Source organism: Excalfactoria chinensis, unplaced genomic scaffold (genome assembly GCF_039878825.1).
Source record: "Excalfactoria chinensis isolate bCotChi1 unplaced genomic scaffold, bCotChi1.hap2 Scaffold_391, whole genome shotgun sequence".
NCBI classification, from domain to species: Eukaryota; Metazoa; Chordata; class Aves; order Galliformes; family Phasianidae; genus Excalfactoria; species Excalfactoria chinensis.
The window spans coordinates 24,900-42,857 of NW_027315679.1; the positions used below are offsets into that span (position 1 = coordinate 24,900).

General features: G+C 58.7%; 3 protein-coding genes across 3 annotated transcripts; all 3 read left to right on the plus strand.

The window, feature by feature from the left end:
• The first annotated feature begins 820 nt into the window (after positions 1-820).
• On the plus strand, positions 821-3,720 carry LOC140265022 (PHD finger protein 7-like). Its single transcript, XM_072360903.1, has 9 exons — positions 821-875; positions 1,128-1,219; positions 1,307-1,408; positions 1,577-1,701; positions 1,883-2,045; positions 2,143-2,249; positions 2,450-2,563; positions 2,715-2,833; positions 2,975-3,720. Exons 1-9 carry the CDS (start codon positions 821-823, stop codon positions 3,718-3,720), a joined length of 1,623 nt encoding a protein of 540 aa, XP_072217004.1.
• Positions 3,721-8,463: 4,743 nt separating this feature from the next.
• On the plus strand, positions 8,464-10,119 carry LOC140265023 (PHD finger protein 7-like). The gene is made up of 7 exons (XM_072360904.1): positions 8,464-8,521; positions 8,774-8,865; positions 8,953-9,054; positions 9,223-9,347; positions 9,529-9,691; positions 9,789-9,890; positions 10,096-10,119. Exons 1-7 carry the CDS (start codon positions 8,464-8,466, stop codon positions 10,117-10,119), a joined length of 666 nt encoding a protein of 221 aa, XP_072217005.1.
• A 5,991-nt stretch (positions 10,120-16,110) lies between these two features.
• LOC140265025 (PHD finger protein 7-like) lies at positions 16,111-17,856 on the plus strand (the record flags this gene model as incomplete). The annotated part of the gene is made up of 7 exons (XM_072360905.1): positions 16,111-16,168; positions 16,421-16,512; positions 16,600-16,701; positions 16,870-16,994; positions 17,176-17,338; positions 17,436-17,542; positions 17,743-17,856. Coding segments are annotated over exons 1-7 (761 nt in total), but the record flags the coding sequence as incomplete, so codon positions are not given.
• Between the last annotated feature and the right edge of the window lie 102 nt (positions 17,857-17,958).

The window sequence follows — 17,958 nt, forward strand, 5'->3', positions numbered from 1 at the left end:
TTCACAGGTCTGCATAGTAACTGTGTTACCCACATCAAATTAATTTAATTGCAAGATCAAAAAAGTAGCCTGGGAACAGCAGTTGCTGATGGATCGGATGCTTACTAACTACTTTGGACAGGATAAATATGGCGGAATCATCAGGAATGTAGGTTAACCGCACGTTCCCCAGGAAGATTACCAAGTTTTAAATGTGTAGTTTAAGGTTTTGATTCCCAGTACTAAATGTTTATTACAGGTCAATGTGTTCCGTACACAAAGTTAAAAAATAGAACTACAGAGGCAGACTAGGTTGTTTTCAACTATGATGTCCAAGCAGCAGTTATTTTAATTTGGGCCTAAGACAATAATGCCACCGTGTGCTTCTGTGCTCCCGACGTGCAGATATCTCGAGTGTCTTCCTGCCAGTGATACCGTTCCCCCTTGTCCTGTGGCCATCAGAGCCTGGGAAGTCGGTCAGCACACGCACTAGAAATGCCGGCTGCGCTGTTGACCCGCAGGCCTTTCCTAGACTCTCTGCTGTGCCGTCCCAGCACGGGCGCGGTGCGGAAGGCCTGAGGGAGGCCATCCTTGCTCCCCAAGGATGCTGTCAGCACCGGGCCCCTGGCTCCGCACTACCCACAGGAGCCACCGCCCTCCTGCGTGTGTGCCGCGCCCTCAGCCCCGTGAGGTGGTGACCGTGATGTCACAGTGGTGGCAGGGAGCGGCCATTGTGACCCGCGGGGCCGGGAGCAGAGCTAAGGCTGCTGGGCTGGGGCCGAGCTCAGTGCGGCCTGGTGAGGTGTGGAGAGAGCACTGACTCTCTTGTTTCTCGCCGATGATGCCAAGCATGTTCCAAGGGAACGAGGAGGAGGCGCCCAACTCTGGGGAGCCAGGTGAGAGCACCGTATCCCTGCACGCAGCTCCCCACTGCTGGGCAGAGGGCTGCTGGGGCTCTGCCTGTAGCTGGGAGGGGGGGAAGGGGCGAGCAGGGGCTCCCCAGCGCCACGGACAGGAAGGGCCCCTCTGCTCGGGCCCAGCCAAGCCATGGCTGACTACTGGCACCACTAGGCCTGCAATGCCCCAGGGACAGCCGGCCCTGCCAGGTGCTCACCGCTGCTCACGGTTGCTCTCTCCTTCCTCTGCAGAGTGCGTGCTGTGCCGCAGGGCACGGGTCAACCCGGACACCTGCGGGCAGATGGTTGCCACCAGTGGGCTCTGTGCCCACCAGTTCTGCTTGGTAAGTTCGCTCAAGGCCTCGGGCTCCTGCCAGGGATGCTCCCTGCCTTCCTGGCCTCACGAGATCACACTCTTTTCTCTCCTACAGTTCTTTGCCGATGGCCTTTTGGAGTGGCGAACCCCGCTGGGAGAACTTTTTGGCTTCTCCCTTCATGCCGTCCAGCATGCAGTTCAGCTGGCTGACCAGAAGGTGAGGACCCAAACAAAGTGATCGCAGCCTTTCCAACCGGCTCTGGGACAAAGTCCCACCACAGCAGACCAGCCTCTGTGGTGGGACTCTGCGCCCTGCCCGGAGAAGCGGGGTCAGCCACGGAGGCCCCGAGCCCTCCACTGATGGGGACTGGTCTGCTCTTTGCAGCACTGCTTTGTCTGCGGCGAGAGGGGAGCTACCATCAGCTGCGCGCAGACAGGCTGTGAGCGCAGCTTCCATCTGCCCTGCGCCGAGGACGGGGAGTGCGTCACCCAATATTTTGGGCAGCACCGGTAAGGGCTGGCAGCAGCAGCCAAGCTGCCGTCCCTCCCTGTTCCTCCCGGGGAGGAACCCGCAGCAACAGCTCCCAGCATCCTGCCAGAGCCAGAGCCCAGGCCTGGAGCTCTCTCCTGGTCCTCTGCCCTCCTTACCGCGCTTCTCACCGTGCCCATCCCTTTCTGTCCTCCTGCCCAGGTCCTTCTGCTGGGAGCATCGCCCTCGACAGGCAGCGGAGGCAGCTCCATCTCAGAACACCTCCTGTGTCATCTGCCTGGAGCCTGTGGGGGACAGCACGTCCTACCACACCATGATGTGCCCGGTGTGCAAACAGGCCTGGTTCCACCGGGGCTGCATCAGGGTAGGAGCTCTCCCCTTGTCTTGCGGGCACAGCTGGTGCTCAGCAGCACCCAGCCTTGCTCACGCTCACGCTCACACTCCTTGTGCTTCTCCTGCAGAAACATGCCTTGCACGCTGCCACCATGCGCTTCTTCTGCCCCGTCTGTGGAGGAAGAACGCAGTTCAGGTCCCAAATGACCACGCTGGGGATCCAGATCCCAGTCAGGTTGGTGTCCTTCTGCCCGGCTCTGCAGACACTCGGGCACAGGAGCTGTGCCAGCCCCGGCAGGCCCAGTCCCTTGCCGTCCTGAGAGCATTGGTCTCGGCTTCATGAAGAAGCTGAGAATGAGCTCAAGGCGGATGCCCTGGATCTGCCTTACGCCTGGGGCACTGGGGACTCATCACATTCCCTCTCTTCTCTGGCAGACGACCATCCTGGTGGGACGATGAGGACTACCAGCCGCTGCGAGAGAGGCACAGGCGGTGTGATGCCAAGATGTGCATCTACCTCGGAGGCAGGGAGAGAGCACAGGAAGCGGGGTGAGTGACCTCCGCAGTCCTCTGGGGCTCTGCGTGGGATCTCAGCCTCAGCACAGGCTGGGGGAGCAAGGATTGAGTGCCAGAGCCGTGCCGGCTGCTCCCCGCCTTGGCTTGCTTTGTCCTCACAGCCACAACCCCTTTGCTTCCGCAGGCGCTGGCAGCTGCTGCTCTGCAGCTCCTGTGGCTCAGAAGGCACGCACCGGAACTGCACCTTCTGGGCCACCGGCGGCAGCAGCTGGGAGTGCGACACCTGCGCTGCTGCGGGCACCGGTAAGAGGCAAAGAGCCGCGTGCCTCGGGACGGGTGCTCACGGTGGCCTTGCCACAGTCTCTCTGCCCCATGGGGGATGGCAGCCCGGCCTGCCCTGGGGCTGCATGTTCATCCTGCTGAGCTTCCCGTCTCTCCTTACAGCTTCCCGCACCGACTCTGAGCCGGACGCCTCCAGCACTTCCAGCCGGGAGGTACCAGTGCCTCAGTGTCACATCATTACAGGACCTGAAAACACCAGCTCCGGTCCTGCTAGGCGGGCAGCGTCCAGCCCACCCTGCAGCTCCCAGCTGCCTGAGCTCAGCGTCCAGCCCAGAGCGCCGGCGACTGAGCAGACTGGCACCCGCTCCCGTCCATCTGAGGAGCGGGACGCCTCTCAGCAGCGCCGAGGACGCGGCGGCAGGAGACGGGCACCAGCTGCAGGTGCCGAGACCTGCTCCCAGAGCCCCAGCAGACGGGGGCCAGCGCGGGCCTGCAGAAGATCCTCGGTACCCGCGCCCACCGAGCGTCCCAGACGGAGGGGGACCGGCCGCACGAGGAGCCGCTCCCCATTGCAAGGCCGTGCCTCGGGCTCCCGGGCTCGGCCCCAGAGACGTCGCGGAGGGAGCCGTACGACGGCCCGAGGTGCTCGGAGCAGCACCCGCACCTCGGCCACGCCAGCACCGTCCGTGTCCTCGAGGGCTTCCCCGCTGCCTGCACGTCGGAGACCATCCAGGCAGCGAAGGCGGGCGAACACTCGAAGCCGATCCCCAGTGGGGCGTCGGGCTTCAGCTTCCCGCAGCCGGCCCCGAGGAGGCCGTGGCAGCCGGTCCAGGCAGCGGAGGACGGCCCGGACACGAAGCCGCTCCCGGGCAAACCAGCGGAGAAGACGTCCCCGCAGACGGTGCTGAAGGCAGCGCAGTAGCAGCCGTGTCCCAACCCCACATGACGGCTGCGGTCTCGAGCGGCAAGTCAACCTCGGAGAGAGACCACCCAGACGAGCTTCGCTCTTCAGCGGACCAGCCCGGGCACAAAGCCGCTCCCGGGCAAACCACCGGAGAAGACATCCCCAAAGCTAGACCCAGAGGTGGCACCGAAGCAGCCGTGTCCCATCCCCACGTGATGGCTGCTGTCCCAGGCGGCAGAGAAAGTCAACCTTGAAGAGAGTCCACGTGTGTTAACTTCATCCTTCCGTGGACCAGCCCGGGCACAAAGCCGCCCCCGGGCCCAACATCAGACAAGACATCCCCACAACCAGCCCCAAAGACAGCGCGGAAACAACCGTGTCCCATCCCCCCCCGATTTTTATGATTCCCCCATTTAAAAAAAAATAAATAAACCCTTAACATACACCCCACATCTTGGCTTCGTTGTTCTCTGCTTTGTCCTGGGGTGGGGAGTGTTAGGAGCCAAGACCACAGGGCTGTCTTCTCCCCAGCGCCTTCCCAGATGTTTGCCACGGAGTTATCTTTAGGTCCATCTGCGTCTGTGACGGGGGTGAAAAAGGGGAAAAAGGGGCGGTGACGGAGGTGCCTCGATGGTTTACAGGCCAGTTCAGGCCGTTTCCGTGACCAACGGGGAAAGGGGACCCACAGACCCACACCCTGGAGAAGGGGAAAGGGGAAAAGGAGGGAGGGGTAGGGAGGTGGGAGACGGGCCTGAAAACAAAAGGGTGGCAGCAATCTGAGGAGGAAAGTCAGTTTCCTAAAGATGATATCAGAATGCAAGGTAACACAGTGTAACACTTGGTGTAACCCTTGACTGCCCAGGTTAGCTGCTTCAGAGCCACCCCAGCCAGAACAGCAGCGACTGACTGCAAGGTACAGGCAGAGGGGTTTCAGTCCGTTCCTTTTCTGGGAGACAAAGAGGGGATGCGAAACAGCCAGCGTGGCTTCACCAACATCAGATCTTGCCTGACCACTCTTGTGGCCTTCTGTGATGGAGGGATGGCAGTCGGTGGATGGGGGAATGGTGATGGATGTCATCTTCCTAGAAGATGACTGGGAGAAAAGGAGGTTATCAGGAGTACTCAGCATGGGTTCACCAAGGGGAGGTCGTGCTCGACCAACCTGGTGGCCTTTTATGAAGATGTCACTGGCTGGGTGGACGGGGGGAGAGCGGTAGATGTAGTCTACCTTGATTTCAGTAAGGCTTTTGATACTGTCCCCCATGGCATCCTTATAACAAAGCTGAAGAAGTATGGGATAGACGAGTGGACGGTGAAGTGGATCGAGAATTGGCTGACTGGCAGAGCGCAGAGGGTTGTTGTTGGCGGTGCGGTGTCCGGCTGGAGGCCTGTGACTAGCGGCATCCCCCAGGGGTCTGTACTGGGTCCGGTCTTGTTCAACATCTTCATCAATGACCTTGATGAGGGGATAGTGACCACCCTCAGCAAGTTTGCTGATGACACGAAGTTGGGAGGATTGGCTGACACGCCTGAAGGCTGTGCTGCCATTCAGCGAGACCTGGACAGGCTGGAGAGCTGGGCAGTAAGAAACCGGATGAGGTTTAACAAAAGCAAGTGTAGAGTCTTGCACCTAGGTAGAAATAATTGCATGCACCAGTACAGGCTGGGGGAAGACCTGCTGGAGAGGAGCTCTGCTGAGAGGGACCTGGGCGTCCTGGTGGACGACAGGTTGGCCATGAGCCAGCAGTGTGCCCTTGTAGCCAAAAAGGCCAATGGCATCCTGGGGTGCATTAAAAAGAGCGTGGCCAGCAGGTCGAGGGAGGTGATCCTCCCGCTCTACTCTGCCCTGGTAAGGCCTCATCTGGAATACTGTGTCCAGTTCTGGGCTCCCCAGTACAAAAAAGACAGGGATCTCTTGGAAAGAGTCCAGCGGAGGGCCACAAAGATGGTGAAGGGCCTGGAGCATCTTCCGTGTGAGGAGAGACTTAGGGAACTGGGTCTGTTTAGCCTTGAGAAAAGAAGGCTGAGAGGGGACTTGATCCATGTTTATAAATACCTGAAGTGTGGGAGCCATAGTGACGAGGCTGGTCTGTTTTCAGTAGTGCGTGGGGACAGGACTAGGGGTAATGGGCTGAAACTTCAGCATAGGAAGTTCCGCACGAATGTGTGCAAGAACTTCTTTACGGTGAGGGTGACGGATGGAACAGGCTGCCCAGGGAGGTGGTGGAGTCTCCTTCTCTGGAGATATTCAAGACCCGCCTGGACACCTACCTGTGTGACGTGGTGTAGGGAGCCTGCTATGGCAGGGGGGTTGGACTGGATGATCTCTAGAGGTCCCTTCCAACTCCTACAATTCTGTGATTCTGTGACTCTGTAATTCTGCAAAGCTTTTGACATGGTCCCTCACCACATCCTTCTCTCTAAATTGTAGAGGTGTGTTTTTTGAAAGATGGACTATTCAGTGGATTAAGAACTGGTTGGCTGGTCGCAACCACAGGGTTGTGATCTGGGTGGAAGTCGGTCACAAGCGGTGTCCCCCAAGAGCTGTTCTCAGGGACCGGTGCCCTTCCCCATCTTTATCGATGACACAGACGATGGAATCAAGCACACCCTCAACAAGTCTGCAGACCACGCCAAGCTGAGCAGTGTCATCAGTACGCTGGAGGGAAGGGAAGCCACCCAGACGGACCTGGACAGGCTGGAGCAGTGGACTCACGTGAACCTCATAAGGTTCAACACGGCCAAATGCAAGCCGTTGCACTTGGCTCGGGGCAATCCCAGGTATTTATACAGACTGGAGGAGGATCTCCTTGAGAGCAGCCCTGCAGAGAAGCACTTGCGGGTCCTGATAGAGGAGAAGCTGGACATGAGCCAGCAGTGTCTGTTTACAGCCCGGCTGTTCATCATCTGCAAAAAGTCGTGGAGAACAGGAGAGATACCTGAAGACTGGAGGATAGCCAGTGTCATTCCAATCTTCGAAAAGGTCAGGAATTAGGACACAGGAAACTATAGGCCACAGGAAACTATAGGCCACTCAGGCTCAAATCCATCCTGGGAAAGTGTTGCAACAACTTATTCTGGATAGCATCTCAAAACAGTTGGAAAAAAAGAAGTAGTAGAAGGGCTATCCAGAGTAGTAAGCTTGGATTTACTAGGGAAAAAATCACACTTGACTACCATGGTAGCCTTTGTAGAAGTCATGACTGGGTAGGTGTCTTAGTAATCTGGGTTAATGCTGGATCTGACAGACGTTTTGAATCACAGGATCCTGGACTGGCTTGGGTTGGAAGGGACAGTAAAGTCTATCAAGTTCCAAACTCCTGCAGTATGTTGGTTGTCACCCACTAGAGGAGGCTGCCTGGAGCCCAACCCAGTGAGGCCCTGAACATCCCCACAGAGGGCGGCTCTCTAGACATGGGGGATGTCCCATCAGCGTTGGCCTGACGTTCACGGAGAAACTAGAAAAGGGGTCAGTCTGGAAGTGCAGGGATGCTCCAGTGTGACTCCAGGACTGCAGCCCTGGACAAGGGATGGTTCGTCTCCTGCTCTGGCACGGTGACCGTTGCCAGCAGGTCAAAGAAAGCACACACTTCAGAAATTCTCCTCACTCGTTCTACATGCAGGCTTGAAGGGAACTGTGCCCTGCCTGTGCCGCTTTGCTTCTGGGAATTGTATAAGGGCTGAAGCTTTGATGTGTGAAGACTCGGATAGGAAAGGATCATAAAACCCACGCAGCCTCAAGTGCCGGCCGTGGGAGCGCTGCCACCCAGGTCAGGTTAGAACAGGGTCCTGTCCAACCGGGCCTGGACTGTCTGCAGGAATGGGTACCCACAGCTTCTCTGGGCAGCCGTGCCAGGGCCTCAGCGCCCTCCGAGCGAGGAATTCCCTCTCGCAGTTCACCCGACCTCCTCTTTTCTCAGGTCAAAACCATTCACAGGTCTGCATAGTAACTGTGTTACCCACATCAAATTAATTTAATTGCAAGATCAAAAAAGTAGCCTGGGAACAGCAGTTGCTGATGGATCGGATGCTTACTAACTACTTTGGACAGGATAAATATGGCGGAATCATCAGGAATGTAGGTTAACCGCACGTTCCCCAGGAAGATTACCAAGTTTTAAATGTGTAGTTTAAGGTTTTGATTCCCAGTACTAAATGTTTATTACAGGTCAATGTGTTCCGTACACAAAGTTAAAAAATAGAACTACAGAGGCAGACTAGGTTGTTTTCAACTATGATGTCCAAGCAGCAGTTATTTTAATTTGGGCCTAAGACAATAATGCCACCGTGTGCTTCTGTGCTCCCGACGTGCAGATATCTCGAGTGTCTTCCTGCCAGTGATACCGTTCCCCCTTGTCCTGTGGCCATCAGAGCCTGGGAAGTCGGTCAGCACACGCACTAGAAATGCCGGCTGCGCTGTTGACCCGCAGGCCTTTCCTAGACTCTCTGCTGTGCCGTCCCAGCACGGGCGCGGTGCGGAAGGCCTGAGGGAGGCCATCCTTGCTCCCCAAGGATGCTGTCAGCACCGGGCCCCTGGCTCCGCACTACCCACAGGAGCCACCGCCCTCCTGCGTGTGTGCCGCGCCCTCAGCCCCGTGAGGTGGTGACCGTGATGTCACAGTGGTGGCAGGGAGCGGCCATTGTGACCCGCGGGGCCGGGAGCAGAGCTAAGGCTGCTGGGCTGGGGCCGAGCTCAGTGCGGCCTGGTGAGGTGTGGAGAGAGCACTGACTCTCTTGTTTCTCGCCGATGATGCCAAGCATGTTCCAAGGGAACGAGGAGGAGGCGCCCAACTCTGGGGAGCCAGGTGAGAGCACCGTATCCCTGCACGCAGCTCCCCACTGCTGGGCAGAGGGCTGCTGGGGCTCTGCCTGTAGCTGGGAGGGGGGGAAGGGGCGAGCAGGGGCTCCCCAGCGCCACGGACAGGAAGGGCCCCTCTGCTCGGGCCCAGCCAAGCCATGGCTGACTACTGGCACCACTAGGCCTGCAATGCCCCAGGGACAGCCGGCCCTGCCAGGTGCTCACCGCTGCTCACGGTTGCTCTCTCCTTCCTCTGCAGAGTGCGTGCTGTGCCGCAGGGCACGGGTCAACCCGGACACCTGCGGGCAGATGGTTGCCACCGGTGGGCTCTGTGCCCACCAGTTCTGCTTGGTAAGTTCGCTCAAGGCCTCGGGCTCCTGCCAGGGATGCTCCCTGCCTTCCTGGCCTCACGAGATCACACTCTTTTCTCTCCTACAGTTCTTTGCCGATGGCCTTTTGGAGTGGCGAACCCCGCTGGGAGAACTTTTTGGCTTCTCCCTTCATGCCGTCCAGCATGCAGTTCAGCTGGCTGACCAGAAGGTGAGGACCCAAACAAAGTGATCGCAGCCTTTCCAACCGGCTCTGGGACAAAGTCCCACCACAGCAGACCAGCCTCTGTGGTGGGACTCTGCGCCCTGCCCGGAGAAGCGGGGTCAGCCACGGAGGCCCCGAGCCCTCCACTGATGGGGACTGGTCTGCTCTTTGCAGCACTGCTTTGTCTGCGGCGAGAGGGGAGCTACCATCAGCTGCGCGCAGACAGGCTGTGAGCGCAGCTTCCATCTGCCCTGCGCCGAGGACGGGGAGTGCGTCACCCAATATTTTGGGCAGCACCGGTAAGGGCTGGCAGCAGCAGCCAAGCTGCCGTCCCTCCCTGTTCCTCCCGGGGAGGAACCCGCAGCAACAGCTCCCAGCATCCTGCCAGAGCCAGAGCCCAGGCCTGGAGCTCTCTCCTGGTCCTCTGCCCTCCTTACCGCGCTTCTCACCGTGCCCATCCCTTTCTGTCCTCCTGCCCAGGTCCTTCTGCTGGGAGCATCGCCCTCGACAGGCAGCGGAGGCAGCTCCATCTCAGAACACCTCCTGTGTCATCTGCCTGGAGCCTGTGGGGGACAGCACGTCCTACCACACCATGATGTGCCCGGTGTGCAAACAGGCCTGGTTCCACCGGGGCTGCATCAGGGTAGGAGCTCTCCCCTTGTCTTGCGGGCACAGCTGGTGCTCAGCAGCACCCAGCCTTGCTCACGCTCACGCTCACACTCCTTGTGCTTCTCCTGCAGAAACATGCCTTGCACGCTGCCACCATGCGCTTCTTCTGCCCCGTCTGTGGAGGAAGAACGCAGTTCAGGTCCCAAATGACCACGCTGGGGATCCAGATCCCAGTCAGGTTGGTGTCCTTCTGCCCGGCTCTGCAGACACTCGGGCACAGGAGCTGTGCCAGCCCCGGCAGGCCCAGTCCCTTGCCGTCCTGAGAGCATTGGTCTCGGCTTCATGAAGAAGCTGAGAATGAGCTCAAGGCGGATGCCCTGGATCTGCCTTACGCCTGGGGCACTGGGGACTCATCACATTCCCTCTGTTCTCTGGCAGACGACCATCCTGGTGGGACGATGAGGACTACCAGCCGCTGCGAGAGAGGCACAGGCGGTGTGATGCCAAGATGTGCATCTACCTCGGAGGCAGGGAGAGAGCACAGGAAGCGGGGTGAGTGACCTCCGCAGTCCTCTGGGGCTCTGCGTGGGATCTCAGCCTCAGCACAGGCTGGGGGAGCAAGGATTGAGTGCCAGAGCCGTGCCGGCTGCTCCCCGCCTTGGCTTGCTTTGTCCTCACAGCCACAACCCCTTTGCTTCCGCAGGCGCTGGCAGCTGCTGCTCTGCAGCTCCTGTGGCTCAGAAGGCACGCACCGGAACTGCACCTTCTGGGCCACCGGCGGCAGCAGCTGGGAGTGCGACACCTGCGCTGCTGCGGGCACCGGTAAGAGGCAAAGAGCCGCGTGCCTCGGGACGGGTGCTCACGGTGGCCTTGCCACAGTCTCTCTGCCCCATGGGGGATGGCAGCCCGGCCTGCCCTGGGGCTGCATGTTCATCCTGCTGAGCTTCCCGTCTCTCCTTACAGCTTCCCGCACCGACTCTGAGCCGGACGCCTCCAGCACTTCCAGCCGGGAGGTACCAGTGCCTCAGTGTCACATCATTACAGGACCTGAAAACACCAGCTCCGGTCCTGCTAGGCGGGCAGCGTCCAGCCCACCCTGCAGCTCCCAGCTGCCTGAGCTCAGCGTCCAGCCCAGAGCGCCGGCGACTGAGCAGACTGGCACCCGCTCCCGTCCATCTGAGGAGCGGGACGCCTCTCAGCAGCGCCGAGGACGCGGCGGCAGGAGACGGGCACCAGCTGCAGGTGCCGAGACCTGCTCCCAGAGCCCCAGCAGACGGGGGCCAGCGCGGGCCTGCAGAAGATCCTCGGTACCCGCGCCCACCGAGCGTCCCAGACGGAGGGGGACCGGCCGCACGAGGAGCCGCTCCCCATTGCAAGGCCGTGCCTCGGGCTCCCGGGCTCGGCCCCAGAGACGTCGCGGAGGGAGCCGTACGACGGCCCGAGGTGCTCGGAGCAGCACCCGCACCTCGGCCACGCCAGCACCGTCCGTGTCCTCGAGGGCTTTCCCCGCTGCCTGCACGTCGGAGACCATCCAGGCAGCGAAGGCGGGCGAACACTCGAAGCCGATCCCCAGTGGGGCGTCGGGCTTCAGCTTCCCGCAGCCGGCCCCGAGGAGGCCGTGGCAGCCGGTCCAGGCAGCGGAGGACGGCCCGGACACGAAGCCGCTCCCGGGCAAACCAGCGGAGAAGACGTCCCCGCAGACGGTGCTGAAGGCAGCGCAGTAGCAGCCGTGTCCCAACCCCACATGACGGCTGCGGTCTCGAGCGGCAAGTCAACCTCGGAGAGAGACCACCCAGACGAGCTTCGCTCTTCAGCGGACCAGCCCGGGCACAAAGCCGCTCCCGGGCAAACCACCGGAGAAGACATCCCCAAAGCTAGACCCAGAGGTGGCACCGAAGCAGCCGTGTCCCATCCCCACGTGATGGCTGCTGTCCCAGGCGGCAGAGAAAGTCAACCTTGAAGAGAGTCCACGTGTGTTAACTTCATCCTTCCGTGGACCAGCCCGGGCACAAAGCCGCCCCCGGGCCCAACATCAGACAAGACATCCCCACAACCAGCCCCAAAGACAGCGCGGAAACAACCGTGTCCCATCCCCCCCCGATTTTTATGATTCCCCCCATTAAAAAAAAATAAATAAACCCTTAACATACACCCCACATCTTGGCTTCGTTGTTCTCTGCTTTGTCCTGGGGTGGGGAGTGTTAGGAGCCAAGACCACAGGGCTGTCTTCTCCCCAGCGCCTTCCCAGATGTTTGCCACGGAGTTATCTTTAGGTCCAATCTGCGTCTGTGACGGGGGTGAAAAAGGGGAAAAAGGGGCGGTGACGGAGGTGCCTCGATGGTTTACAGGCCAGTTCAGGCCGTTTCCGTGACCAACGGGGAAAGGGGACCCACAGACCCACACCCTGGAGAAGGGGAAAGGGGAAAAGGAGGGAGGGGTAGGGAGGTGGGAGACGGGCCTGAAAACAAAAGGGTGGCAGCAATCTGAGGAGGAAAGTCAGTTTCCTAAAGATGATATCAGAATGCAAGGTAACACAGTGTAACACTTGGTGTAACCCTTGACTGCCCAGGTTAGCTGCTTCAGAGCCACCCCAGCCAGAACAGCAGCGACTGACTGCAAGGTACAGGCAGAGGGGTTTCAGTCCGTTCCTTTTCTGGGAGACAAAGAGAGGATGCGAAACAGCCAGCGTGGCTTCACCAACATCAGATCTTGCCTGACCACTCTTGTGGCCTTCTGTGATGGAGGGATGGCAGTCGGTGGATGGGGGAAGGGTGATGGATGTCATCTTCCTAGAAGATGACTGGGAGAAAAGGAGGTTATCAGGAGTACTCAGCATGGGTTCACCAAGGGGAGGTCGTGCTCGACCAACCTGGTGGCCTTTTATGAAGATGTCACTGGCTGGGTGGACGGGGGGAGAGCGGTAGATGTAGTCTACCTTGATTTCTGTAAGGCTTTTGATACTGTCCCCCATGGCATCCTTATAACAAAGCTGAAGAAGTATGGGATAGACGAGTGGACGGTGAAGTGGATCGAGAATTGGCTGACTGGCAGAGCGCAGAGGGTTGTTGTTGGCGGTGCGGTGTCCGGCTGGAGGCCTGTGACTAGCGGCATCCCCCAGGGGTCTGTACTGGGTCCGGTCTTGTTCAACATCTTCATCAATGACCTTGATGAGGGGATAGTGACCACCCTCAGCAAGTTTGCTGATGACACGAAGTTGGGAGGATTGGCTGACACGCCTGAAGGCTGTGCTGCCATTCAGCGAGACCTGGACAGGCTGGAGAGCTGGGCAGTAAGAAACCGGATGAGGTTTAACAAAAGCAAGTGTAGAGTCTTGCACCTAGGTAGAAATAATTGCATGCACCAGTACAGGCTGGGGAAGACCTGCTGGAGAGGAGCTCTGCTGAGAGGGACCTGGGCGTCCTGGTGGACGACAGGTTGGCCATGAGCCAGCAGTGTGCCCTTGTAGCCAAAAAGGCCAATGGCATCCTGGGGTGCATTAAAAAGAGCGTGGCCAGCAGGTCGAGGGAGGTGATCCTCCCGCTCTACTCTGCCCTGGTAAGGCCTCATCTGGAATACTGTGTCCAGTTCTGGGCTCCCCAGTACAAAAAAGACAGGGATCTCTTGGAAAGAGTCCAGCGGAGGGCCACAAAGATGGTGAAGGGCCTGGAGCATCTTCCGTGTGAGGAGAGACTTAGGGAACTGGGTCTGTTTAGCCTTGAGAAAAGAAGGCTGAGAGGGGACTTGATCCATGTTTATAAATACCTGAAGTGTGGGAGCCATAGTGACGAGGCTGGTCTGTTTTCAGTAGTGCGTGGGGACAGGACTAGGGGTAATGGGCTGAAACTTCAGCATAGGAAGTTCCGCACGAATGTGTGCAAGAACTTCTTTACGGTGAGGGTGACGGATGGAACAGGCTGCCCAGGGAGGTGGTGGAGTCTCCTTCTCTGGAGATATTCAAGACCCGCCTGGACACCTACCTGTGTGACGTGGTGTAGGGAGCCTGCTATGGCAGGGGGGTTGGACTGGATGATCTCTAGAGGTCCCTTCCAACTCCTACAATTCTGTGATTCTGTGACTCTGTAATTCTGCAAAGCTTTTGACATGGTCCCTCACCACATCCTTCTCTCTAAATTGTAGAGGTGTGTTTTTGAAAGATGGACTATTCAGTGGATTAAGAACTGGTTGGCTGGTCGCAACCACAGGGTTGTGATCTGGGTGGAAGTCGGTCACAAGCGGTGTCCCCCAAGAGCTGTTCTCAGGACCGGTGCCCTTCCCCATCTTTATCGATGACACAGACGATGGAATCAAGCACACCCTCAACAAGTCTGCAGACCACGCCAAGCTGAGCAGTGTCATCAGTACGCTGGAGGGAAGGGAAGCCACCCAGACGGACCTGGACAGGCTGGAGCAGTGGACTCACGTGAACCTCATAAGGTTCAACACGGCCAAATGCAAGCCGTTGCACTTGGCTCGGGGCAATCCCAGGTATTTATACAGACTGGAGGAGGATCTCCTTGAGAGCAGCCCTGCAGAGAAGCACTTGCGGGTCCTGATAGAGGAGAAGCTGGACATGAGCCAGCAGTGTCTGTTTACAGCCCGGCTGTTCATCATCTGCAAAAAGTCGTGGAGAACAGGAGAGATACCTGAAGACTGGAGGATAGCCAGTGTCATTCCAATCTTCGAAAGGTCAGGAATTAGGACACAGGAAACTATAGGCCACAGGAAACTATAGGCCACTCAGGCTCAAATCCATCCCTGGGAAAGTGTTGCAACAACTTATTCTGGATAGCATCTCAAAACAGTTGGAAAAAAAGAAGTAGTAGAAGGGCTATCCAGAGTAGTAAGCTTGGATTTACTAGGGAAAAAATCACACTTGACTACCATGGTAGCCTTTGTAGAAGTCATGACTGGGTAGGTGTCTTAGTAATCTGGGTTAATGCTGGATCTGACAGACGTTTTGAATCACAGGATCCTGGACTGGCTTGGGTTGGAAGGGACAGTAAAGTCTATCAAGTTCCAAACTCCTGCAGTATGTTGGTTGTCACCCACTAGAGGAGGCTGCCTGGAGCCCAACCCAGTGAGGCCCTGAACATCCCCTTACAGAGGGCGGCTCTCTAGACATGGGGGATGTCCCATCAGCGTTGGCCTGACGTTCACGGAGAAACTAGAAAAGGGGTCAGTCTGGAAGTGCAGGGATGCTCCAGTGTGACTCCAGGACTGCAGCCCTGGACAAGGGATGGTTCGTCTCCTGCTCTGGCACGGTGACCGTTGCCAGCAGGTCAAAGAAAGCACACACTTCAGAAATTCTCCTCACTCGTTCTACATGCAGGCTTGAAGGGAACTGTGCCCTGCCTGTGCCGCTTTGCTTCTGGGAATTGTATAAGGGCTGAAGCTTTGATGTGTGAAGACTCGGATAGGAAAGGATCATAAAACCCACGCAGCCTCAAGTGCCGGCCGTGGGAGCGCTGCCACCCAGGTCAGGTTAGAACAGGGTCCTGTCCAACCGGGCCTGGACTGTCTGCAGGAATGGGTACCCACAGCTTCTCTGGGCAGCCGTGCCAGGGCCTCAGCGCCCTCCGAGCGAGGAATTCCCTCTCGCAGTTCACCCGACCTCCTCTTTTCTCAGGTCAAAACCATTCACAGGTCTGCATAGTAACTGTGTTACCCACATCAAATTAATTTAATTGCAAGATCAAAAAAGTAGCCTGGGAACAGCAGTTGCTGATGGATCGGATGCTTACTAACTACTTTGGACAGGATAAATATGGCGGAATCATCAGGAATGTAGGTTAACCGCACGTTCCCCAGGAAGATTACCAAGTTTTAAATGTGTAGTTTAAGGTTTTGATTCCCAGTACTAAATGTTTATTACAGGTCAATGTGTTCCGTACACAAAGTTAAAAAATAGAACTACAGAGGCAGACTAGGTTGTTTTCAACTATGATGTCCAAGCAGCAGTTATTTTAATTTGGGCCTAAGACAATAATGCCACCGTGTGCTTCTGTGCTCCCGACGTGCAGATATCTCGAGTGTCTTCCTGCCAGTGATACCGTTCCCCCTTGTCCTGTGGCCATCAGAGCCTGGGAAGTCGGTCAGCACACGCACTAGAAATGCCGGCTGCGCTGTTGACCCGCAGGCCTTTCCTAGACTCTCTGCTGTGCCGTCCCAGCACGGGCGCGGTGCGGAAGGCCTGAGGGAGGCCATCCTTGCTCCCCAAGGATGCTGTCAGCACCGGGCCCCTGGCTCCGCACTACCCACAGGAGCCACCGCCCTCCTGCGTGTGTGCCGCGCCCTCAGCCCCGTGAGGTGGTGACCGTGATGTCACAGTGGTGGCAGGGAGCGGCCATTGTGACCCGCGGGGCCGGGAGCAGAGCTAAGGCTGCTGGGCTGGGGCCGAGCTCAGTGCGGCCTGGTGAGGTGTGGAGAGAGCACTGACTCTCTTGTTTCTCGCCGATGATGCCAAGCATGTTCCAAGGGAACGAGGAGGAGGCGCCCAACTCTGGGGAGCCAGGTGAGAGCACCGTATCCCTGCACGCAGCTCCCCACTGCTGGGCAGAGGGCTGCTGGGGCTCTGCCTGTAGCTGGGAGGGGGGGAAGGGGCGAGCAGGGGCTCCCCAGCGCCACGGACAGGAAGGGCCCCTCTGCTCGGGCCCAGCCAAGCCATGGCTGACTACTGGCACCACTAGGCCTGCAATGCCCCAGGGACAGCCGGCCCTGCCAGGTGCTCACCGCTGCTCACGGTTGCTCTCTCCTTCCTCTGCAGAGTGCGTGCTGTGCCGCAGGGCACGGGTCAACCCGGACACCTGCGGGCAGATGGTTGCCACCGGTGGGCTCTGTGCCCACCAGTTCTGCTTGGTAAGTTCGCTCAAGGCCTCGGGCTCCTGCCAGGGATGCTCCCTGCCTTCCTGGCCTCACGAGATCACACTCTTTTCTCTCCTACAGTTCTTTGCCGATGGCCTTTTGGAGTGGCGAACCCCGCTGGGAGAACTTTTTGGCTTCTCCCTTCATGCCGTCCAGCATGCAGTTCAGCTGGCTGACCAGAAGGTGAGGACCCAAACAAAGTGATCGCAGCCTTTCCAACCGGCTCTGGGACAAAGTCCCACCACAGCAGACCAGCCTCTGTGGTGGGACTCTGCGCCCTGCCCGGAGAAGCGGGGTCAGCCACGGAGGCCCCGAGCCCTCCACTGATGGGGACTGGTCTGCTCTTTGCAGCACTGCTTTGTCTGCGGCGAGAGGGGAGCTACCATCAGCTGCGCGCAGACAGGCTGTGAGCGCAGCTTCCATCTGCCCTGCGCCGAGGACGGGGAGTGCGTCACCCAATATTTTGGGCAGCACCGGTAAGGGCTGGCAGCAGCAGCCAAGCTGCCGTCCCTCCCTGTTCCTCCCGGGGAGGAACCCGCAGCAACAGCTCCCAGCATCCTGCCAGAGCCAGAGCCCAGGCCTGGAGCTCTCTCCTGGTCCTCTGCCCTCCTTACCGCGCTTCTCACCGTGCCCATCCCTTTCTGTCCTCCTGCCCAGGTCCTTCTGCTGGGAGCATCGCCCTCGACAGGCAGCGGAGGCAGCTCCATCTCAGAACACCTCCTGTGTCATCTGCCTGGAGCCTGTGGGGGACAGCACGTCCTACCACACCATGATGTGCCCGGTGTGCAAACAGGCCTGGTTCCACCGGGGCTGCATCAGGGTAGGAGCTCTCCCCTTGTCTTGCGGGCACAGCTGGTGCTCAGCAGCACCCAGCCTTGCTCACGCTCACACTCACACTCCTTGTGCTTCTCCTGCAGAAACATGCCTTGCACGCTGCCACCATGCGCTTCTTCTGCCCCGTCTGTGGAGGAAGAACGCAGTTCAGGTCCCAAATGACCACGCTGGGGATCCAGATCCCAGTCAGGTTGGTGTCCTTCTGCCCGGCTCTGCAGACACTCGGGCACAGGAGCTGTGCCAGCCCCGGCAGGCCCAGTCCCTTGCCGTCCTGAGAGCATTGGTCTCGGCTTCATGAAGAAGCTGAGAATGAGCTCAAGGCGGATGCCCTGGATCTGCCTTACGCCTGGGGCACTGGGGACTCATCACATTCCCTCTCTTCTCTGGCAGACGACCATCCTGGTGGGACGATGAGGACTACCAGCCGCTGCGAGAGAGGCACAGGCGGTGTGATGCCAAGATGTGCATCTACCTCGGAGGCAGGGAGAGAGCACAGGAAGCGGGGTGAGTGACCTCCGCAGTCCTCTGGGGCTCTGCGTGGGATCTCAGCCTCAGCACAGGCTGGGGGAGCAAGGATTGAGTGCCAGAGCCGTGCCGGCTGCTCCA

Bases quoted from the DNA above. Each gene is read 5' to 3' on its own strand.
- LOC140265023 (XM_072360904.1), top strand. From the start codon at position 8,464: ATGATGCCAAGCATGTTCCAAGGGAACGAGGAGGAGGCGCCCAACTCT. The intron at 8,866-8,952 runs GTAAGTTCGCTC...TCTCTCCTACAG, and splicing joins GTGCCCACCAGTTCTGCTTG to TTCTTTGCCGATGGCCTTTT. The intron at 9,348-9,528 runs GTAAGGGCTGGC...CCTCCTGCCCAG, and splicing joins CAATATTTTGGGCAGCACCG to GTCCTTCTGCTGGGAGCATC.
- LOC140265022 (XM_072360903.1), top strand. From the start codon at position 821: ATGCCAAGCATGTTCCAAGGGAACGAGGAGGAGGCGCCCAACTCTGGG. The intron at 876-1,127 runs GTGAGAGCACCG...CTTCCTCTGCAG, and splicing joins GCCCAACTCTGGGGAGCCAG to AGTGCGTGCTGTGCCGCAGG. The intron at 2,564-2,714 runs GTGAGTGACCTC...TTGCTTCCGCAG, and splicing joins GAGAGAGCACAGGAAGCGGG to GCGCTGGCAGCTGCTGCTCT.